This window comes from Corvus cornix, chromosome 4A (genome assembly GCF_000738735.6).
Source record: "Corvus cornix cornix isolate S_Up_H32 chromosome 4A, ASM73873v5, whole genome shotgun sequence".
Taxonomy (NCBI): Eukaryota; Metazoa; Chordata; class Aves; order Passeriformes; family Corvidae; genus Corvus; species Corvus cornix.
Genome location: NC_047058.1, coordinates 12,494,515 through 12,519,092, shown reverse-complemented (window position 1 = coordinate 12,519,092; position 24,578 = coordinate 12,494,515). Strand labels below are relative to the sequence as shown.

Genomic DNA, 24,578 nt, shown 5'->3' with positions numbered 1-24,578 from the left:
GCCCAATCACTCTGCACTGTTTCAACTCATATCACGTGTATTTGTGAGCAAGTGACCTCAGAGTGGGGAGGGAGAAAAAACACACAGGAAAGTCTTGAAGGACTGTCTTGAACTTCATCATTGACAAATAACTGGAGTTTTACTCCAGTTCATCTGCTGTGTTTTACGGGAAGATATATACTTTACCTGAAAATAACCAGGTTTTTCTTTTCTAACATTAATTTAAAAATATAATATTAGGGAAAGAAGCACTCCAGGTTTGTCTCTTTCCTTTGACTTGCAGATGCACTTTCCAGATTCTGCCATTTTCAACTGTACTCCTTAGGAAAATGCATGGAGTGCTATATACACTCTATAAACAAGTGTATATTTTTGATAGGCTTTATTTTAGAAATAAACTGAATGTACTTAGATTATTTTTTTTAGCTCTGTAAATAACTGTGTATTGATGCAGTTCACAAAGCATCTACTGCTACAAAAGTATGTAAATAAACCATTACTTAGAAATATTTGTTGTAGAACCAGAAATATTTCTAATCTCAAAGATTCCTACTTTTATGTGAATTTTCAAAATTTTTCATTAAAACTTTTCTTAATATAGTTGTAATTTACATGTAGAGAATAGCTTTTGACCATGGTGGAGAAAAGCTTTTTTTGGCCATCAGTACAAATTTCCGTAGGACTGCTAACACTCAGTTCTTCAAGCAAGGATATTCTCTGTGGGGGAATGGTGACATGTGCCTGTGTCTTAAATATAATACGTAGGCTACAAAGTGTCAGCTCACATACTTAAATTTAGGTTTGCTGTTCCAGTGCAATGGTATAATCTTTATTTCTTAGTGCAGATTACTTGCATTAAAGGGTCAGTTGTCACGCAAGCAGTCTCTCAGGTTGGAGAAGTACAGTATATAAATAACTCCCACAAGAACTTGGGGAACTGGTGCAGATGTTAAGAAGTGCTCTGCTGAGCCTTGGCACAGCTCCTGGGAACTTCCCATCTGTCAGAAGTTGCCACTTTGAAAGGGGCCTTTGTGATAATGGCAATTACTATCAGTTGTGTAAATTTATATATGAAATCAGGTATTGCAAACTCTTTACCAGCAAGGAAAGGTGACTTTTTATTTCTATTGCATTTTCCAGTTCATTAAAATTCCCTTGGTTTTGATTTGACAGGGGAAAAGAAGAAAAGCTCCTGGGTTTTTTTGACCAGTACAACTTTCTGGTACTTCTAGTTCAAATAATTTTGATGACTTCTATAATACCACAAACTGAAATAGGTGTCAAGGTTCTGGTAATGTGCAATAATTTGCTGCTTTAGATAACAGCCTAATTGTGAATTACTTTTTCAGTGCTTTACTGATAAATAAAAGCCAGGTTAGAAATACATTCACACTGATACATTAAAACAGTGTTTCTTACTTCAGGAAACTCTTCATTTCTTTTATTTAGTGATGCTAAAGTGAATGATGCAGAATAAAACTAAATTTAGTATGTAATAAAAGGTTAGCAATTATTTTCTTCTAATATTGGCTTATATCCCATTTAACTGAAGTGTCAATGTAAAGCCAAAATATAATATGACTCAATTGTACAAAAGTTGAGATTAAAATGTCTATATGTAAGAAAAAAGTTCTGTGTGCATATGTGTATGCATTTAACAGCTTCAGTTGTTAGGGAATTAGAGTTAAAAGAGCTGCTATCTCTGGGCCAGTTACTTCCAGATGCTGTTGTTAAAGCCCCACAAGTAATGTGTTCGTTTTCCCATTAAGAAAAAGTGCTTGTTATATAAGTGAACACAAGGGAAAGGAGAAATGTAATTTTAAAGTAATTGAGAGGTCATTGAAACCTCAGTTCTACAGCAGGGCATCACTGCTTTTCACCAGAAATATTTTACATGCTCTGTCAAGAAATTGACGCTGATTTTGTTTCTGTTCCCAGAAGCTTCTGCACAATTTGCAAGCTGGTTAGCTGGCCCTTTCTCATCTGTGCTGAGGATGCATTCTGCAGTTTGCTCACTTAGCTACAGAGAGGCTTTTTTCCTTTGACCTAGACTGCTAATCCCTCATTGCAAAGAGCAGCAGCTGTGCTTTGTCTGTGGAGGTCTCTGCACCGTGTGCAGCCTCGTTTGCCAGAGCCACCCCTCTTTGTGTACTTGGCTTTTCCAATTACTAAAAGGGTGACTTTCTGGTTTGTTGCTCAGAAAACCCTTTTCAGGTTTGTGGAAGTCTACAATGCATGATCTTTTCTTTTTCCCCCAAAAATGTAAATTTCCAAGAGCTGTTACATATGATTTCACAAGACTGTGTTTGACTAAAGCATTCCTGACATTCAGGAGGTGAAACATTTCGTGAGTTGCTTTTTAGAAAGGTGATGACATCTATTTCCATTTAAATATTAACCACTTTAGATAGATGTGTTGAATTGTATCTCTAATGGTATGATTATGACTAAACGATTTTTTATGTGTCCACACTGTATCCTCATTTAACATTGAGTAGTTGGGATTCAGTTGCTCTTGGTACAATTCCCTCAGTTAAACATATGTAGCAATGCGAGATGTTCATGGTAGTTAAAAGCTGAATAGACACATGGACACAACAGTCCTTTCCTCGTTTAGACATTACTGCAGTGAATGGCAAAACTCTACTACCTTCAAAGGCAGAAGAATTTAGCCTGTAGTTTCTCTAAGAAGATGTGATTTAAAATATTTAATTCATAAGCAGACTTTTCAAATGTATATAATGCTATTGATTCAAATGCATTCCTTGAATACTTGAGTTACAGTTTTTTGAGGTCACAGACAGATGTAGCCTAACCTGGACCTTTTGCCTTTTCTTCATTTCAGAACTTCCTTTTCATTCCACTCCAGCTGTTTTTATTTGCTACTCAAAACCTGGTTTAGAGTGAAAAACATATACAGAGTGACAGCTGGCAGGCTTGGAACTGAATGTACTGTTTATCTGAGCTTGCAAACGTTCTGTTGCTTGGGCATCTTGACCTTAGATAAGAGTGAGTTGCAAATGCCCCATCCAGGCACTTCTGCAAGCTGAGTAGGTAGCAGGTGGCACAGAGCGTGCCACCCCAGGCAGACAGAATTGTGACAGGAATCTGGAAGGAATAAAAGGATGGAATCGTGACCCGCTCTCGTGAGCGAGAGAGAAGTGGCAGAGTTGCTAAAAGGAGAATAAGAAGATGGCTTAGAGACAACTTCTTTGTGTGTGGAAGATAAAGGGAAGGAAATGCAGGAAGCAAAGCTTCCAGATATATAGAATGTGTTTATGTATCTAAAACGTACTCTATTTTTTAATTGGGGATTTGTAGAAGTAATGTCATAGCTTGACCTGTTAATGGGATTCATATATGAAATAAAAATGTGCACACATACCAAAGGAACAGAAAAAATGTTAAGCCTTTTTGGTTGCCTTAAATCGGAATTAAATTCTGTTGATGCAGCAGTTCTGATGGCTGCATTCTAGAATAGTTTCATGATAGAGGGAGCAAGTGCATAGAAACCAAAACTCTCATGAAATAAGGAAGGACCTTTTCTTTCCCTGAGGTCTTGTTACATGTGATGTGCCACAAGGGATTCATCTTGTGCCTGTCTTTTACTATATTTATAAAAACACTGAGAATTAGTAAGATGCTATGAGCTCATACATCATCCTCTACACTGACAACAGTCAGATCTGCAACTCTTTGCAGATGCACTCGCAAGATGTGTAAGAGATTGCATTTAGCTAAAAACCAGTTGGTTTAAACATAATCCCAGTTGAGTTGAGATACTGATGAAACACAAATCTTGGGAAACAAGCCAGGATATTATTCTGTGTTCTGTATTTTGAGTGGTCATATTCTAGACTGTAAGGCAGTGTGGACCTTGGGTTACTCTCAGTTTATGTGTTTGTTGAAGAATTTCAAGCCTGAATTCTGTCACCTTTCATTTCTCAGACTATATTTACTAATACCTTCATATTCCAGCATGTTCTCTTGTCTTAATCTTTTTCTGTTAACTATTTTCTGCAATACCTCAGGTAAGCAAATATGATTGAGCCAACCTGGTCTGGTGGAAGGTGTCCCTGCCCACAGCAGGGAATGAAATGATCTCTAGGGTCCCTTCAAACCCAGAACTATTCTGTGATTCTATGATATTTGTCCTTCTTAATTGATTTAGTGCATAATCTACCGTGCCTGTTGCTTTCCTTATATTTAACCTGATTATGCATATTTAATTTGTCCATCACTGTGGTTTCAAAGTCCTGATCAAAAAAACACAGTTTCAGTGTTTGTGGCAAACAGTACTGAAACTGAGCAATAAAAATTCAACTATCATATTTTTACATAAAAATATAGTGTTTCTGGTGACAAAAGAAGTGTTGAGAAAGTGAAGTACTCTTTTGTTGTAGAATCTCAGCAGCACAATTAAAAAAGACCCTCTTCTTGCAAGCTGCAGGAAATTGAAGATGTAAATGTTTAAATTACCTTCCTGTATTTACATATAACTGCATTGCTGTGACATTTAGAAACATTTTTATGTATGTTCTTAAGATGAGGTCTTTTTAAAGTTCATAATAAATTAAAAATACCTCATTAATTTGTTCTTTTATAAAATTATGACTTGAATGCGGCTTTAGAGTGGGAGCAATATCTTGTGAATTGCCTAAATGAGAATTGAATTCAGTGATTATGTGGCCTTAAAGATTTTTGTGTTGACTTCAGTATCTGTTTTGGGGTAAAATAATGATCTTAGGTCAATATTGAGAGACATGCTGGAGATGTAGAGAATTCTAGGGATTTCTTTTTATGTTCCCAGGGATTTGGATGGTTAACGTTGCTCAAGCTGTGTGGTTCTAAGTGTAATTGAGCAGTTCATTTTTGTTGAATATCTAAACTTTGCCATCTGGTGGAAAGCCTTTTAGTGACATTACAATTTAGTCCAGTTGGAGCTCAATTAGAGTTTTCTGACTAGTCTGTTATCATATGTTCACCAAACAAAAACATACACACCAAACCCTGGTCAGTTTTGTCGCTCAGTTTTTAAACAAGGGTCTGGAGTCACTGTGACAATCACTGTGTTATGCTGGGAGATTGTTTTAAGTGCTGTGGCTTTGGTTTTTATGTAGCAAAACAAGGCCATTTCTGTGGCAATTGACACCTTTCAGCTTTCTGAATGTTTATGGCATAAACTGTCATGCCTTTGTGAATTCCATTGTCATTTATCCCAACAGGATGTATGATGCAGGGACAGGTGAGGGACAATACAGGTAAAGGCAGAAAAGAAGCTGCCCCCTATGAAGAAAGTCCTGTATACAGCTGCTGACCTGATGTTCCCTTGTAGTCAGAAGATGTTGTTTGTGGTCCATGCTGAGCAGTTCCCAGTGCAGGCAGCTGTGGGGCAGTGGATGTCCCAAACTGCCTTGGTTCAGCTTCTACAGTATGGGGTAGATGAAACAAGGAGTTACAGCTCTCTGCCTGCCCCTGGGCAAATGCACAGTAACTGCTCACTCTGGGCTGTGCTGTGCTCCAAGCTGCCTCCCTCTCTCACTGCGCTGTGTGATGGGAAGATTTTGGATTTAGCACACCTGTGTCAGGGTGTACCTCTGAAGTGTTACTGAAGCTCTGCTGCATCTTGAAGTTAGCATAGTTTAAGATTTTAATTTTTTTTTCTGGTGTAATAGGGTATATTGTATAGTAATGCAAAATGATACCCTCATGCTCTACAGGACTAAAACTGTGAGAAAAATTGAGTCTTTACCTTATTTGGCCTTTTGAAAGGTTGATAAGTCCGTTAGAGCCACAGAAGCAGTATAGTGTAAGATTTCTGGTTTCAGGAAACAGTAAGGAAGTTAAAGTCACAGAAACTTGACTCTTATGAATGTAATCAGGAACCTACAGTATTACTTTGTTGGTCTTTTTAGTTTTAACTGAATTTTTTAATGGGAACAGGTTGCAGCAGCTGTGACTTCTGTGATCATACTTTTCCACTTGAAGTCTATGACAGCACATACACAAATTTCTCCTAAACTTCAAGAACCTCTTCATGCAACCTTTGTTGTTTCCTTGATACTTTATGGCAGAAAGAAAGAGAAATTCATTTCAGGCGTCATGTCCACACAGTGTAATATCATCATGGCATAATGATGAACTAGATTTATTTGGTACAGTGTGATAGAATATTTCCCTGGGTAATTGTCAGAGCAGTAGAAAAAACATCTTTGTTTCTTTCTGCTAAAAAGCCCGGAATTTATGGGAGTGTTGGCTTTTACAGCTTCATGCTTGTGAGCTTTCTTTTCTTAAATTTTGTAACAGTGAGTCAGTGAGGAGTTTGAGTTTTCATCTGCTACATACACAAGGCTGACAGACCCAGCTGAAGAACCAGCAGTAGTTAAACTCCCAGGAATTTCAGCCCATTGTCCCTGGGCAGGTACGCATTAGCTCTGTGTCTTAGCAGATACTCAGAGTGACTACAGAATTCCTGAGCAGCATCTCAGACCATGTCAGTCCTTTGTGTGTGCTCTGGAGTGGATCTGTACCATGTAGCTAGAATAAAAAATTAAATAAGGATTTGTTTGGAAATTTTAAGTACCCCTAGAAATATTCTGTAAAGGTGTCTTTAGATTTAAACAACTCGTGTACTTCTTTGTAGAAAAACAAGGGCCCAGAATATTGTGAGCAATACCAGTATGGTTTAATTTTTAATTGTGGGTATGTTTTCCACAATACATGTGTGCACATAAAAATATTCTTAATATAACTGAAACTGTTAAATAAGGAGAACATACAGACAGCTTATTTTAGGAGCCTCTGACTGTCTAAAATAGAGTCTTAATTGTCTTATGTAGCCAACGCAGGTTGCCTTTTCTGATGAGCTTTTCTAAGTGCTTAATTTATATATGTGCTCCGCTTTGTCTTTTAGAGGAATGGTATTCTTTTCAAAGCTTAAATAACTGTCTAAAATAGAGTAGCAGGATATTCCTTCTTCCTATTAAGTTACATGTCTGATTTCAGACAAGTTGGGAGAAGAGAGACTTTCTGGCATACTTCACTTTTGTGGAGTAAAAAATAAATAATTAGATTCAAGAGCCAAAATTCCAGATCAGTATTTTATTTGTCCCACCTGGAATGCTGTTGCTGTTACCTGCTGCACTGTGCTGATAAAATCAGCTAGAACTTCAGAGATGTGTTTCTGTGCCCCACAACAAGTGTGTATTTCTTTTTTTACCCTGTGACTACCACTTAGCAACATAATGTGCAGGAAGTATAAATGTTGTTCTTTCCCTTTCTGTCTCCCAAATGTAAGGGAGGGTTCAGGAAAAACACGTCATTCACAGTTGTTTTGTTTCCTGGAAATTTTTCCAGTCTGACCCAAAAAAAAGACAATATAAATAAATTCTTTTTCCTTGCATTCAAGTGATTTGTTGTTGCATGTAAATCACTCCTTGAAATCTCCATTTAAGTTGGCAAAATTCTGCTGGTCATAAATAAAAGTCGGTAGAAGGCTGACCTGTGGGGGTTGTGTTGGGCTGTCTGATGCCTTATGCTGACAGCTAGGAGGATTGTATTCATAATAATTTCACTTTTTGAAGTAGAGCACACTCTGCCCTGCTTTTCTGGCTTAAAAATTAATTGCACGTCATGACTTGGAAGCTGTTAGTTTTCTCTGGTCTCTGCCAAACCAAGCTATGAGAGCTGATTTTCATTAGGAAAATACTGGTGGTCTGCTTAAGTGTTCTTTATTGAAGTTACTGAATGAAAAAGTAAAAATCTGAACTAACTTCACTGCTCAGTAACCCAGCAATGGAACAATAAATACTATATATATATTTTTTTTTTTTTCCTCTGAAACCCTGGGACCAAGTGTCTCTTGCTGTTGTCATTTCTTCACTGTTCCCTAAAGTCCAGTGAGTTTGCCACTCATTAGTTTCAGGCTGTTTTGAATTAATTGAAGAACAGTATGTGGGCCCTTTGGGCTGAGTTCATTGACACAGGGCCATTTCTTTGTTAAATACATCTTCAAAGGTAATTCTACTAAGCTTAGTTCGCTCAGTGAAAAAGTTCCGGAATCTCAGGGTTATACTTACTGATCTAAATGAAGAGCTGGTAGAATTTAAGTCCTTTCCCTACCATCTGGAAGTTGTTCCAAGGTACTGTTTATGAGAAGAGGGTAATAGTTTGTAAAGTAAGACCTTTAGCCTACTCTTCGTATGTCTACTGATGATATTTGAAAAATTATTTAGGTGCCAGAAAGTTATGGTTTGGTTTAACTGTGTTCGGTATTGGAAACCGGTTAAGAGAAAATTGACTGTAAGAGAGTGAACTAAAAAAGTAACGGAAAATTAATTTTTAAATTGGATTAAATTTATCAGTTCTGTTTTGATTAATTCTCTGGGAGCTGTGTTTCTACAGGGTAGGCTGAGCAGACAGTGGAAGAGAGGCTGTCACAAAAAGTAGATTTTTAGGCGTCAGGGATCTTGGATTCTGTTCTCAGTTCTGTCACTGACTCACTGTGTAAGCCTCCTAAATTGCATGAGTCACTTACTGTCTCTGCCTCATTCACACTTCCTATAAAAGTGAGTATTACTTACATCATGCCCAGTGTTTGACAGCTTCCTTTGCATCTTCTCCTCCCGTGTCATGTTTAAGCCTTCGAAGTAATTTCCAGCAATGTACCAAACTGTATCTAATTTTATCTAAACTCTGTCCAGCGTGGGTCTGTAGATGTGACTGTCCCCTAAAAAGAGCTTTAGTGAGAAATTTTATTGTTAATGTTTGTTGTTAAATAACAATGAGTAAAATACTAGGAATTTAATTCATTTAATGCTTCCATTCATCTGCATCAAAATCCTTCTTTACTATTTTTGATGCTTATATGCTATCAAACTCTTTTAAAGGATCTTTTAAATTCAATCAAGGATTTTGAGGCATTTCTAAACAGAGAAGTGAAACTCCACTACTACTTCTTATTTCCCCAATTCATGTTCTACTGTTTGTTACCCATCTGCTACATCACATGTAAGAGCCCTAGGTTCTTAAAGACTGAAGCTTTTTTTTTTTTTTTTTAAGGCATTTTTATAGCCTACAGAAATTATGGATGGAGAACACAATGATGTATTTCATTTTAGTTCACCTGAATGTACTATCATTTCAGGCTATTCTAAGAGCTTCTCTAGTGGTATTTTATAGAAAACAAGATGTAGTCTTAAGGAACATAAATATATAAGGGATATAATTTTTTTTTCTAACCATCATGCTGTTTGTCATAGCAACTCAAAATAATTCAAACAATTCCCTTTTCTTTCTATAGTCTCAGTGTCTTTAAAGTGTTTGCAAGCTTTTCATATCCCACATAAGGAGGGGTGGTCCTTGGAAAATGGGATTACTGATAAACATTTTCTATGGCCAAATAAACTTAATTTGAAGAAAAGCTGAAATTTGTCATAGTATGGCTCAGCTGAAGAAAAACTGAGAGTTGAGTAACACTTTGTTCTGGTTTTTTTCTTAACTGGCAATTACTTGATCTTAGGACATCCAAGACTGCATAAATATTTAACTAGAAAGGCCATGCGTGTGCGTGCATGCATTTTGTGTCTAAAAATAGTTTTCCTTGAACAGGATTCAATTCTGACTTTGCTTGCTTCACTTTTAACATGGAGCAGAGTCTTATGTGGAAAAACTAATGCCCTTTTATTGGCCAGCTAGAATTCCCCTTGCTTGGCACTGCCTCTTTTCAGCTCTTCAGTACCATGTACTTCCATTTAGTCAGCAGCAATATATGTAAATTATTTCTGGGCATGGAGGAATAAAGAACAGACAGCCTAGAAAATGCTTTTAAAATTAGGGGGCATTTTCTTTGAAAGTATTTTTTTAATTCCCCTAATTTTTCCAACTTCTTTTGCTAGTTAATTCCACTTGCCCTTCCTTAATTCTAAGTTTAACATAAAAATTGTGGAGTTAATATTTTTTAACTTGGTATTTAACATGGCAGATTTCATTCCTTTTTCTAAAAGAAGAATTGACAGAAAAAGACAGCATTGAATAAGACAGTAAAATCAAATTCTAAGGCTGTGAAAGTACAGGCACCTAAGTCTCCTGTGCCATTTAAGAATGTTGACACACAGTTACACGGTGATTTTTTATTCTGAGCTCAGACCAGTGACGAGCTTTTGAGGAAGGCAAGCATTGCCTTGTCTTGTTTTCTGCTCACTGTGAGTTGGTCACCAGGAGATACATGCCAAGTGCAGTGACATGTCAGGGGAGGCCCAGGTCTGAATTTCCATCCAGATGTTTGTAGAGTGTGTGAGGTGTATGGTAAGTGCTAAACTGCTGCCTGTAGAAACTGATACTCTTTCTTCCCAGAACAAGAATGGCAAAAGTAAAAGTCATGCAAGGATTTTTATCCTTGGACTAAATGTTGACATCTGCTGACACTTCTGAGAGTGATGTCAGTCTGTCAAGCATTGAGAGCTGAGGTTTGTACAACATGGACAGCTGCCCTTGAGGAACTACTGGGCACCATCCGCTTGTTCCACTGGCACTGTCAGAACAGTCATAGATGGTGATTTATTTGCTACCCACAGAGATGAAGTTTAAACTTAAGGATAATGGCTGAGTCCTGAAGGGAGGCATCTCTAATGCCATATGTCTCCTGCTAACCAGGCATTGAGAAAGGCAAAAATGAAAGCAGTTCATCTGTGATGAGATGGTACGAAGCTGGTGTGCTTTTAGGTTTTCTTAAGGTATCTGGAACTTACTGTAGAGTTGGGGCCATGGTAGTAATAATAGAATGACTGAGATGACTGGTACTCTAACTGTAATATAGAGCACATTAAAACAAATCACAAGTTTTAAAATAGTATGTGGTGCCCAAACTCATTAGGAAAAGGTTACAAGGTTTTAAGGCAGTTCTTCTAAAACTGGCACCTGATACAATTTTTGTCTCATAAATTTTGTTAGTAGACAGTATTTCATTGTTAGCAGATGGCATTTCATGTGTAGCTAATCAGTATAAATAAATGCTCTCTTGTTGGCATTTCCCTTCAGTACATTTTTTTCCAGTTGCTGATTATCAGCACAAATTTCTCCAGGTAAATTTTGGTTTTACTTATGAAACAACAGAGGCCAAGCTGTTTTGAAAGACAAAAAGGGCTTGAAGACAGGGACAGGAGGAATAAAATAACAGCAATACTCTGTGTAGTCACAGTGATGTCAGAGGCTGTTACTCAAATCTGTGGTCTTATTCTGCCAGATATCTTGCTTACCTCCAGCAGCAGGAGTGTTGAGACAGGATCTGTGCACCAGTGTCTGTAGTCTTGGAGGTGTCGAGGAGGAATTTTCCAGCATGCTGTACAGATGGAATAGCACCTAGCAGTTCAGCAGGAGTTAGTTATAACTGAAATCACTCCATTATTTGATAGCAATATTTTAGTTCTTGTGAGGTGGTTCCATGAAGACAAGGTATTTGTGCCAGTGTCATTACTGAAGAATGGAGCAGGCCAGCTGAGCTTGCTGCTCAGTGTGTGCTGGTCACTGCATGGCACTGCTTTCACTGGAACTGAACCACTTGGCTGCCTCTGTGTGCCTGAGGCTTTTACACCTTTGTGCATCTTCCTGCTCCCACGGTGTTCACCTGAAGGTTTCATATCTCAGCTTTTTATCAATATTTAAATTTGTAATGACTTCGCTCATCTTGTTTCGAATTATTAGCTCAGCATTTAAGTGGAGTAGCTGAGCTGGGGTGTCCTGCACAGGGCCAGGAGTTGATGATCCTGATGGGTCCCTTCCAGCTTAGGATATTCTATGGTTCTGTGAGACATGGCTTACATGAGCATGCGGTGAGGTTTGTTTCTGCACAACTTGATGAATGTTAAATTACAGATGGTTTCTCATCTAGCAATGCCAGTGCAGCAGATCTTCGGTCAGTGGGAATTTGCTGGAGACTTGCTGCTAGCTTTGTGGGGATCAGGCTTGCACCCACAGCACACAACCTTTGCCTCAAAACGTTGAAATCCACAGTGGATTTTGGCGGCTTGAGGGAGTGGAATTCAAAGAAGCTCCTAGTACCAAGCTGTGCAAAAGAAAAGGAAAAAAAAAAATCTTCTGAAGGTTGTAAATTCTTGCAATATGGGAAGTGTTTTGCTTGGTGAGATTGTTGCATAAATTATGAGAAATAGATTTAAAGTAATATTAGCAATATCTGTGCGTACAGTTGTTTGTTAAGATAACTGGATTTGTTGTTTGTTGATGAACTAATGCTTGTCTGTCTGGGTGTTTCTCAGTACAGTGTTCACATATATTGTTTGTATGACAGAGATGCACCAGACCTTGGGGAAATGAGCCATCTGCATATAAGCAAACTTGTAATAGCAATGGATTTGAAGAGGATTGGAGTTTCCAAGCATAATTTTTTAATTATAAAAGGGGGTAAAATGTTAAAAGTGTGTGTACATGAACTTACTAAATAAAATTCAGAAGACCTCTAAAATACAGAGATCCCAGCTCTGTCTCAAAATACCTAAGATATAAATAACTGGATTCCTGGACAGTATTCTAGGAAGGTACCCCTGGACATTTGCTATGACCATGTTCTTTTATTCATTGATTTTGCTAACTGCTGTTGGTTATGACTTGTATCTAGATAGACTTTTGGTTGGAGCTGTCCTTGTGTTCTGAGGAACACATGTATATTTATTTATTTTCCCCACCATGTGGGGGGATTTGAAAGCTGAATTAGGTTGTTGGTATTTTGGGATGTTGCTGGTATGCTGTGGCTATAGGAGTTATCTCTGATGTTGCTCTGAACCATCAGAGAGCAGAGGATGGTAACTCTGCTTGGTTCCAGCAATTTCAAAGCTAGCCTGGAAAATCCCATTAGAATTACCTACTTTAGATATATCTTCAGTGGAAGTCATTAGTTAAATATTATTTGCCTTATGCTTTAAATCTCTTTAGTGTTCCCAGTTGTTCACAGGTCTGTGTAGAGAAAGACTTCTGACTTTCAATACTATGTTGTGTTTTGTAATTGTAGCATATCTGCTGCAAAAAACCTGCCTTCCCCCCACCCCAGAAAAATGTAGGTTCTGTTTTTAACTCTGCAGTGTATGGTATTAGTTCTTGATGGGAAACTGTTTCTGGTTATACATATAATGATTTCCTTTAGTTATACTTTACATGATTTTTTTTTCCTCATGTGTCCTTACATGGACTGCTTTAATGAAGTTCTATTACTCTTTATACAAAATGGTGATTTCTGGTGCAGAGCCTGCAGCCATTATTCTAACACCATGGCTGTGATTATATCAGCTAATGGCAGCCACTGGCTCTAGGCCAAGTAAAACGATTAAGAACCATCTAATTGTTAGATGAAACAATGAGACACGTGAAGAGCTTGGTAGTATTTCAGTAAGTCTCTTAAATTCTCTTTACTCATCCAAAAGCTCAGTTAGCAGATCACTGTTTTTGTTGGAGATGAGCATGTTTGTATTCACATCATGTTTCAAAGCTTAAGAGAATAAAAGATTGAGATGCCATCCTCACTTTAACCTTCCCTTTGCCAATTTAACTGGTTCTTAACCGAACTTACGCAAGTAGGTTTTTACAAATGTTCTTACTTATGGCACTGCTTGCTGTCTGTTAACTGCTGTGTGTTTCCAGGCGTGCTGGCCTGTGCACAGGCAGCTCCCCTCGGTGTGGATTTTACCCTGCTAGGTGTGTTTGTCTGTAGAATGGTACGTCAGCCATGGATTAGCTGTTTGCAAGCTTCTCTGTTACTAATCATGACATCTGCTTTGCAGAACCTCCTTGAGTCCTGTAGGTTTACAGGTCTGTAGAGCCCTTGGATGTTTTCACCTTCTTATATTCACCTTTGCTAGTAAGCATGAATACCAGTCTTTTTTAGAGAATGTTCTGCTTGTTTGTTTTTTTTCTTTTTTCACTGAAAAATTAAGTTCTACAATTTGATTACTCTGTTAAGTGTTTGATCACTGCAGGCTATAGAACTTACCTCTCCACTTTCTGTTGTGAAATTCAATCCTTTTTTGAAAGGGGTTTACATGTTGCAAGTGGAAGAGCTATTGCTTTTGTAACTTTTTGTAAAAGTTTTCTGCTGGTTCATTAATAAGATTGTCACAGTAGCAAAACCAGCTCAGGAAGGAATGACCCTCAGAACATCATCTGATTGGCCAGCCAAGAACCAAAACCAATTTCTAAGGAAAAGATTGGGAATGTTGATCAGTGTGTTACACTGGTGACTGGGTTATCAAACTGGTTATCATTTCATCAGGATTTTTATTTTCTCCTTTCTACTCTTCAGATTAGATCCTTGAAATTTAAAAAAAAAAAAAATCCTTTGAAATTCTGTTTTGTCTCCAACAGTGCCCTTAAAGATAGTCGTTTCCCCCCAATGACGAGGGATGAGCTGCCACGGCTTTTCTGCTCAGTGTCTCTACTCACTAACTTTGAAGATGTGTGTGACTATATGGATTGGGAGGTAAGAATGTTAGATATCTTTTACAGAAATGATTTTGATACTATGAACATCTATAGCTGAAGTCACTGTTTAAATGATTTGTATCTATTAGTGTAGCTGTCACTATTTTGCACTCTGTACACATAGTTATGTGCATAGATTCAAAAGAGACTTTTTGATGAAACCGTCATCACCTCAAAAGTCTGAGCCATGCAAATGGAATGAAGTTGTAGTTTTGCCCACATAGGCATTCGGAGTGGTCTGCACAGTTGTCTTGATGTCTAAGACTCCATCAAGGAAGGTATTGTCTGAGCAAAGGTGTCCTGAGGCCTCGTTTGCTGGATCTATGTGGTAGATCAGTCCATTGACTCTGGAAAGGGGTGCTCCAGTATGGAGGTTAACAGTCTGATGTATGCTTCTGGAAACAAGCACTGCACAAAACTGCAATCCCAGAATAAGCTGCTTTATTTAGCTTGTAGAGACACTCATCTTGCCCCAAACTTTGCTTTCAGAGTGAGTGTCCTGCACAGACCCCACAAAGCCTTTATACAATGAGGCCACGTAAATCATTGCTCTCAATGCTGCTTACGCATGGAGATGAATCTATTCTAATTGCCAGGTTCTAGGAAACCTGCATGCATCCTCTTGGAACAGCAGCATAAAAGAGATTAAGAAGCAAATGCTGACGTGTGTATGACAGTGTATACTGATGGAAGTGTTAGTCTGTAATGTTCTTTTCCCATAATTGTTTGGCATTGGACGCTTGCAAAAAACAAGGTACTTGACTTAAGATGAACTCCTCACCTCAATCATCATGTTGCATTCCTCTTTGAAGCTATTTTTGAGTGGACATAAGAAAAATTTTGAAATTGTCGTAGGATAGCAGAAATAATAATACCAGAGATACAACAAAAGCTACAGTATTTCCTTTTAATAATAACTAAACCTGACTAAATATTTAGAACTTCTTAGGAGAAAAAGAGGCTTTCTATTGTATTTACACATTAAAAATACACATTAAAAATGTATATTGAATAGAAACTGCACTTGTTAGAACAGTAAGAGGCCCCGCTGTCTCAGAAGGAGGGTATCCAGCAGTAAACTCAGCATTATGAATTTTACAGTAGCTGAAAATTGACAAAGATGTGTTTCCTGTTCACCTCATAATGACAAGGGCTTCTTACCTTCTGATACATAATTCTGAATGAGATGAATCCTGGTTTTCTTTAGGGTTTATGAGCATTTTCACCATAATCAGAAATACTTATTTTTTTTTTAGGTAATGTCAGACCAAAAATGAATCTTAGCAGAAACTCTGTGTGCATTCTCAACAAGAAGCTTTTATGGAGTAGTCTGCCTTGTCACTCAGCCATTTGACACTTCAAACAGTGTTTTCAAGCAATCAAACTAGTGACTATTAATATTAAACTAAGCTAGAAATCAAAATGGTAGAATTTTTCTCCTCTACCAGGTTGACTTCTGGTAGCCATCACTGTGATGTTTTAAATTTCATTTATTATAATTTAATAAAAATCAGACTATGAATAGACTCAGAAAATGTGAAGTGCATAATGAAATAGCATTTAGCTCTTTGCATGCCATAGTCTGTAAGTGTTATTAGGTGCTGTTTCATTGTCTCAATAAATAAACTTCTAAGATGGCCCAAATATTCATCCTTAAGGAAAAACTAAAAGCAAAATCTGGGTTCAAAAATCCACTTTCCTTTGGAAAGACTGGTTTTAGCTTTGTTCCTTGGGAGACTGCTGAATCATAACTCGTATGAAAAAAAGGAGGCTTTTACTTCCTATGTTCTTTCTATGTTTTGTGTAGAACTTGTGAGACTTTAACAATACTGTAAGTAAGCATAATGCAGAGCTCTAGTGTTGCTAAATTCTGATTGATTTTATGGATTCTCATGGTTGTTCTTATTGGAAAGCCCTGACTTAGGAGGCAAGAATGCAGGGGTCAAAAATACGAAAGTCTTTGTGTTATCCATTTGCTTAGTTGCTCTCTATCTCATTTAAGGTTTTTTAATGATAAGTTTTTAAAAACCTTTGCAAATTCCTACAATTCCAAGAAATGGTCACAAACTAGGTTTCCATGCAAAGGGGCCCAGAGGAGGGGGGTGACATCTAAATATGAGATTATAAAATTTGTAATTGTTAGTCCTTAAAAGAATGATTCATCACTGTGTGCCTGTCAGTGAGATAGCTTATGTCACCCATATGTCTTTTAAGGGAGTAGCAGTTATGCAATATTAATGGCAAAAGGACATTTCAGGATGTCTAGAGTATGATGTAAAGAGAGATTCTGCGTGTTTCATCTCCTGTCATGCTGAGATCATCCTGAAAATCATCAGCCTGGTTAGGAGACCCTGCTTTTGTAGGTGTGCTACTGATGATCTTGTGGGAGCCAGGTCAGCAATTTGCTGACACAGGCCCCAATATTTCAGAATTGCCAATTCAGACAACTCTGCTCTGAGGGCTTAAGACAAGGTTATCTGAAGTCAGGAGTGAAGCTGTCTGAAGACAGCTCAGGAGTGTCTTCTCTATCCTGAAGCAGAGTGATGGATGTTTTCTCTCATTAAGGAATTACCTTCCCAAACTAAATAAAAGAATATTTCAGCTGTAAAAAGCAATGTGAGATCCTTTTGCAGCAGAAACTTCCATCAAGTAAACAGATCTGTGGGAATTCACTGCAGTTAGCTCCCATATGATTTTTCAAATTGCTGCCATTTTCACCTTTTATAAAAGTATTTAGGGGAAAGTACACATCTTTAAAGGACCACTTCAAAGCCATGTTCACAAGGATGCTTCCTAAAATACAACTTAGAATCCTTACATACCCGTGAGTTTGAATGGCAGTGCACTTCAGTGGCTGAACAGATGTAGGGCTTTGAAAGGAACTCTGGGAGTGTGGGAACTGCATCTCCATTTCTGCTTCACAGAACCCATGAGAGACCACTTGCTGCTGGGGTGGAGTTGCACAGTTGCACAGCCTTTCCACCTCAGAGAAATGGATAGCATGAAAAGCTCAGATATGGGGAGGTTTTGTGATAGTACTGCTCTTTTATTAAAGATGAGACAACAAAGGACTAGTTACAAGACAAGTCATAAAGGCCACTTATTTTTAAACATATCTGCTATTGATAGCAGTCATTATAAACTAATTCAGACCTGCTGATTCAGATCCTCTCCTCATTTTTTATGAAAAGATCCTAAAGGTCTGCAATTGTATGTACTTAGAATAACGTTTTGGCTAGACTTGAGCAGTGGCTCTTCCTTAAAATACCATGAAAGAGGTCTTTGCCCTGAAGTTGCTGTTCTTCAGCAAAGTAAAATCTGCAGAATTGTGTGTGCTGTCTTGATAGGAAAGGCCTTTAGCCTGTGTGCACTGGTTTAAATATTAGCTTAAATAGTTGTAGCCAGTAATTTTGACTGAAAGGTGGCTTTTCAGTGTTGACAAAGTGGGTATGTTCAAGAGTTGCAGAAGTTCTTTCCTGCCTGCAAGTGCAGCGACACCAGTGGCTCTCAGCTTCTGTTCTGTAGAACAGAGAAAAAATAGTCTGAATCTCAATATTTTGTTCTCTTTGGACAATATTCAGTGATTCCATGTATGTAAATGAATGATTATGCTTGCCATGAGGTAGAGAACAAACCTCCTGAGGAGTCTTGCCTCTGTTGTTAAATCAGAATGTAGTATTTAGATGCTACTAAAGATGGTCAGAAAGAAGCCAGCATATTTGCTGCTAATGTGGGGCTAAACAGCTGTAGAATTCAGCTAATAAGAAGTGAGATCAACTTGAAGAAAATAGCAATAGTCACTTAATCTAAAGGTTTCCGTTTCCAAACACATTTGTGTACCACTATTTCCATAGTATTAGTCAGGTAAATAAAGGGGAAAGTTACTGTTCTGTAGTATCATAAGGAATACTGTGCAAGTTCCAGCCAGCTTTTTTGTTGGAAAATGTTTCTAGGTTGCTGCTCTTCAGAGATGGAGCTGACAAACCCCAAGTTAGTAGAAGGGCTGTCCCTAACCCAGAGCAGGGAGTCACAGTGCCACTGGCATGTGGTGGTATGGGCTGTGCAGCATGTCTGGGTGTAGGAGAACACAGATAGTGAGTGGACATAAGGAACAGGCAGATGCTTGTTCCTGACACCAAGGGGGTGTTGCACTGCTCCAGCTCTGGAGCATTCCATGTGGGTTCTCTGTAACAGGCTCTTTGTTACCTGCTTTAATGTATTTCTGAACAACTGTTTTACAATGAATTAATCTTAAACTAATTAGTGATGATTGCATGCAAATCTCTTAAAGATTTCAGTGCAGTAGATGGAACCGAACAGAACCATTACTGGATGATACAGTGGAGAGCACAGAAACTTAAGTCTCAACAAGGCCTAATGTTCAGGTGCTTATCCAAATTCCCCATGGACAGTCTAATGAGAATAGTGTTATTTCTTCCTCTCAGTGTGGTTGGAGAATCAGTCCATGAGGAACAAATTGATGAACTGTGTTTGGAGCTTTGGGGCAGAACAGTCCATCAGGAGAGTTGCTTCAGCTTTGATGTCAGAGAGGGTTTTGGAACCATTTTTTCTTAGATATATATAGAGAAGGGGTATTGTGGGCAGTAATCTGGCAAGTGCCATAGGCACTTGGCAAAACAATAAATGTGGCATGTACCTGTTTTCTCACATCCCAAAGTGTATGGAAATAAAGAATTCATTTTTTAAAAGTGTATAAATTAATATTAATGTGTTTAAATACACAACAAAGTCTGAAGTCTTGTTAAGGTCATTTCAGAAGTAAAATAATATAGTTTAATGAAATCCTTAGATTTAATGAAAGATCTGTTAATTTAATTAATATTGTCACAGAACCTAATTTTAGGTAGCCTCTGGCCACTTACACAACTGGTCAGAAAGTTTATATCTACAAGTACTGCTTATATAGGATACAGTATTTCATGCTCTAAAACCCCATGGAAATATTTCTATTGGCAGAGATTGTTTTTTGCCTAAGTCTCTCTCCTTGTCTTGCTTTCCTCTCCCAATAGCAACAATTTAAATAGATTCCTATCCACGTGGGAGGCTGAAGCAGCGATTGCGTGGTCCCTTTTCAGCTCCAGGGGATACCTGTAGGCAGTCATTTCCCTAATAAATGGTAATAGGCGAGACTGAACTCCAGCTCCATCTGCACAAGATTGGTTTGTTTTTCTAAACTGCACAGACAGATGTTGTTCTTGTACAGAATGTTGCCTGTAGTATATCAGTATTTTTAGTTTGAGAAGCAGGCCCGAGGCTGCGTAGGAAGGTGTGTGCTGCTCCTGGTAGCAGGGCAGTTATGCCTTCCACAGACCCAGCCCTTACCTCCCATCTTGGAGTGGGCTGTTTTGGGAGACCTCACAGAAGTTTGCATCAGTTGAACACCAGTCTCTTGAGGAAGTCAAAATGAATTCCACACTGTGCCCATGCCACTCTTAGTGTGGATCATTTTTACTTTGCTTGTGTGTGGCTTCCATTTATTTAACTCAAGCCTGGTTTTGATTTAACTGAAGTTGAACAATGAAAAGCTGTTTGTCCGGCTCAGCTATGCAGTTGGAATTCATGCTCCACAGGATGCTATGAAATTTTCCCCTGCTGTTCATCCCTTTTTTCTACAGACATGGGCATAAAAGTCCATTAAAATGGTTAATGGGGAACATCCAGAGCAGTGGAGCAACTTGAATGTTTCATCATACTTAATACATCACTAGTGCTCCTGGTTAGTTGCTCATGAATATTACGTGGTCACTATTATGCAAAACACTTGTGTAGCATTTAGAATCTCATATTCTGCAGGATTTAAAGCTCTGCAAACCCTGGAAATATTTCATCTTAGTAGTCGGGCAACTGAATATAGACAGTTATAAAATCACCAGCAACAGAAACTTACTGGTTTGGGGATAAACTCTCTAGGCTTTTTTCAGCTTCTAACACAATTTCATTTTACTTTCAGGCCCTTTGGGTTCATAATTATATCTTCTGAGTATACAGATTTGATCTCTCTAGTGATTATATATATCCATGCAATGAAAGTTGGTGTTTAGGAGTGTTTGGTAATGAAATAATATGTTAAAATTTGCAGTGAATTAAATTTGTTAGTTACAAAGTTAAATTTTTCCTATTTATGAACAATGTTAGATTCATAGGGAAAAATGGTTGTGACCCTGACCAGCTGTAAGTGATTCTTCCTCCCATATCTCCTGCTTATATCATATATAAAGAATGAAAATACTAAAAATTAAAGTCTTAATATAAGCAAATATGTTAATTGACGAAGTGGTAGAGCTTTGTAAATATTCCTTATTTGCTTTTTGACTGCCCTGCAGTTATGGTAAAATAAGTAAGTTGTCACTGGAGAAACTGTTACAGCTTTTTTCGATTAATTTTGTGTCCACAAGGATGTGCCATACCGAACAACGTGGTACCCTTTTAAACATCAACTCTTCGTTTTCACATACAGTGCTGGGACCTTTGGCTTCAAATGGAAAAATCATCTTGGTTATGTGGGCATAAAAATGTCCATCTACTAATGCTTTGTGTTTGTGCACAGAATCCAAAAGTAACTGAAAACTTCTGGCAGTGGAATATCTTTTATGGCCTGATCGCAGTGCAGGTACTCTCCACAGAATTATTGTAACCTGAAAACAGGGGACCTTAAACAATGCCCTGGAAAGGTGTCCAGCCTCTTTGGTTTTTTTCTAATGTTTTTGGCATTTTGATTTTTATCTGCATCCAGCTCCTTGGTATTAGTAATCTTGGTTTCCATGCTGGCATTTTGTCACCTTACAGTTCTTAGTAGCACAGAAATAGGAGTTTGAGGCTGGGTACTCTGGAATATTTCTGTTTCCTCCTCATATGCGAGCAGAAATTTTGAAGGCTCCAGGCTCGAGTCCATAGTGTGACAAATCTTTGATCATTCAGTTGTTGCTTTGAACAAAATTAATGCTCTTAATTGAAGCCTCATTAGATTTGGCAGCTGTTTTGCCTGCAAATTATAGCTGGTGACCAGGTGATTTTATCAGCAACAACATTGGTGACAGTGTCAGAGGAGACAGAACAACTTTAGCCCCTCAGCTGGATTTCCTCCAGCCCTGGAATGAAGCTCCATGGTGGGGAGCAGAGGAACATCCTGTGTACCTGTGCTGCTGCTGAGCTTACGTGGCTGTAAGTGAACACCTCTCTAAAAGATGACACCCACTGCAGTGCCACCTCCTGAAACTCTGTGTGAAATGCTGTTAACCACTGAAAGGTTCATGTTTTGGGTTTCACCATGTCAGAAAGCTGTTGGATCTTTTCTCTGGTAATGTACTAATGAAGCTGCCAATCTCTTGCAGGTGGGTGTACATGGCATTAGAATAGAATTCATCAACGAGAAAGGATCAAAGCGCACGGCCACCTACCTACCGGAGGTTGCGAAGGAGCAAGGTCATTGTTGCACTTTATTTCATATGATCTGGTGAAGAATTTAAACATACCTATAAATCTAAAATGCAATATTTGACCTTGCACTGATGTCAGATGATGGAGCAATATTTAATTGTAAGAAGACTCTCATATAAATGCCAATTACATGCCTGTGTCAGTCTCCTAGAGGGATTCAGTAAACCGTAGCTGTTTTTTAAGACAGTCACAAATGCAGCGTAGCTGTAGGAAAATAAAATGTGGAGGGGTGGTACAGTGCTGTCAGCCAGGCTAACAGTTATTAAAAGCTGCCAGTTTTTGTGTGGCTCTTAGGCTGGGATATAAGGGAGATGCAGAAGCTCTGTTAAGTGTTGGCCAGTTATCCTAACCACGATTTATTCCTGAATTCCCAGTGATCAAGTTGTTTTGCAGTTAGGTACTTTCTGCTAGTACTCAATTCCTTTTACAAACACTGACTTCCCATGGGTTTTTAATGAATGGAAGGAAATTATTTTCAATATGAAAGGACACAATAATGTTGTTAAAGTCCTTTTTAATAGGGGCACAGACTTAAGTTGGTGAATTTAAAAAATTAGAGTCAATTTTGTTGAACAGTCATCTTTTGCTGACTCCGAGCACTCACTGTGTTTTTTATTTCCAAGGTTGATAGTGTGTCTCAGTCTGTCTCAATCTTTGACAGTTTTCTTTGCTGCTGCTTTTTTTTTTTTTTTTTTTTTTGCATTTTTATGTGTGTTTGTTGACAAAGGGTTCAGCTGATACCTTTACTGAGGATCCTTTTTAATTGATAATTCTGTTTCCAAATAGTTGCTTTAAAGTCTAGAGGCATTCCAAGCTTTTTTTAAAATTCAGGAATTGTGGAGGGAATGTGTCTAAATTTCTGAATAATTTTAGTAGACCATGAATTGCAGTCAGATTCTTTAAAGTCTCCAGAACTATTCATTTGTATTTTGTATGTGCCCAAACCTACTGTGTTTTTTTCCGGTTTTTTAATGTAACAATGTGACTAATTATTGCATCTTTAGGAAATAACATGTCTAACAGCTATTTAAAGTATGAGAGTTTTTAAACAAATAGGAGTTTTGGAAAGCATGAAGATTTTATTGAGAGCAGTAATGAATCTGTATTTTTAATCCATTGCTTCTTTCATTATCCAGACACCTGTAATATCTAGTCCTTCTAAAATTAGCCATATCTCTGTAAAGTTAAGCAATATTTATGAAGAAGTCTGATTTCAAGTTCTCTGCACATGTTCACTAATAATTATTTTAAATGTTATACAGAAATTTAGTTTTCCATATTGTCATAATCATTTATAATGTCTTAAGTGGCTGTGATACGTGATCATACGTGAATGTTTTGGAAAAGTTTCGTTTAGTATCTCATGCCCAGTCTTGGACACCTGGGTACAGTGGGTTTGCTTTTAATATATTTCAACTAAGAGATGAAAAATACACGTTGTTTGTAGCGTGAACTGAGCATGTAAAGAAATCCTACGTGTGGTACTTCCTTCAGCTGTTCTGAAGTAGGGAGGAATGTTTTGGTTTATCCCGAGCGCCAGCAGAGCTCTTGCGCTCTCAGCAGCACCACACACTGTACTGTGCTTTTGCAACATCTGTTCCTATTGCTGTGTTTCTCACTAATTTGTGCTACTGTAAAATTCAACAGGATGGGACCACATTCAAACCATAGATTCCTTGTTGAGGAAAGGAGGCTACAAAGCTCCGATTACTAATGAATTCAGGAAAACAATAAAGCTAACCAGGTATGCACCGGGATACCGCACATAGCCCTGTTGTAATGCTGGGAGGTGCTCCTTCCTGGTAAGTGCTCCTGCAGATGGTAACAGTAAACTCTCCTGGATATATCATTAATGATTCCTTTGTTTCCACAAGAGCAGTACAGACTTAGGAGAAGCCTTGCAGAGGGATTAGTGGCACTAAGCAAGGAGTAAGAGCTGGCTGCTCAATACCAGGGCACGATGCATCAGTGTACCTGCATATTGGGGTTGATAACTCTGCACGTTCTCAGCAGTGTTTTTAGCTCTGGCTTCTCACAGAGTATTCCTTGGCTGTAGTGGGTGTTCAGGGCTGTAGCTAACAGGGATTACTTGCTCTTGTCAGATTTATTTGGGCAGATGGTGCATGGTGGGGCTGCCGCTGTACGTCATGGAGGCCCTCAGATCCCTAATCCGCTGGATCCTCAGACAAACGTTTGGGTTATGCCATGTGGAGTGCAGGTTTCTATAATCTTAAGGTGTGAGACATCAGGCTATGCACTGCTTTGACAGCCAGTCTACTAGTGAAACTGTATCAGGGTATTCCCAAGAGTGGGGACAAGAATTTAATATTTTATTTCATACTAGTTTAGTTTGGTTTTGCTAATTTAATAAAACGTGTTCTTGAGGGCTCCTTAGTGTGTGGCAGCCAAAGTATTTCAGAATTAGCAGCACATAATACTCTGCACATAATATTGTAGTTAAGTGGTGATGGGTAGAGGAGTGAATGTCTGTCAGAATGGCTCTAAAGCTATTTATTTGTATAAGCCTTCAGTGTAAAATGACTGCTGAGCTCCACTTATTCGGTCATGCGTGGAGAAATAGGATTTTTTAAAATCTTATAAGGAAGTTTTGACCATTTGTCTTCTTCCGGGAGATA

The 24,578-nt window shown here is 38.2% G+C and overlaps 1 protein-coding gene across 1 annotated transcript in view; it reads left to right on the top strand.

The window, feature by feature from the left end:
• AMMECR1 (AMMECR nuclear protein 1) overlaps positions 1-24,578 on the top strand; it is a 74,279-nt gene that overhangs the window by 43,393 nt on the left and 6,308 nt on the right. Inside the window, 3 exon segments of the mRNA XM_039571933.1 lie at positions 14,368-14,482; positions 21,837-21,927; positions 23,590-23,686. Coding sequence (XP_039427867.1) covers positions 14,368-14,482; positions 21,837-21,927; positions 23,590-23,686 — 303 coding nt within the window.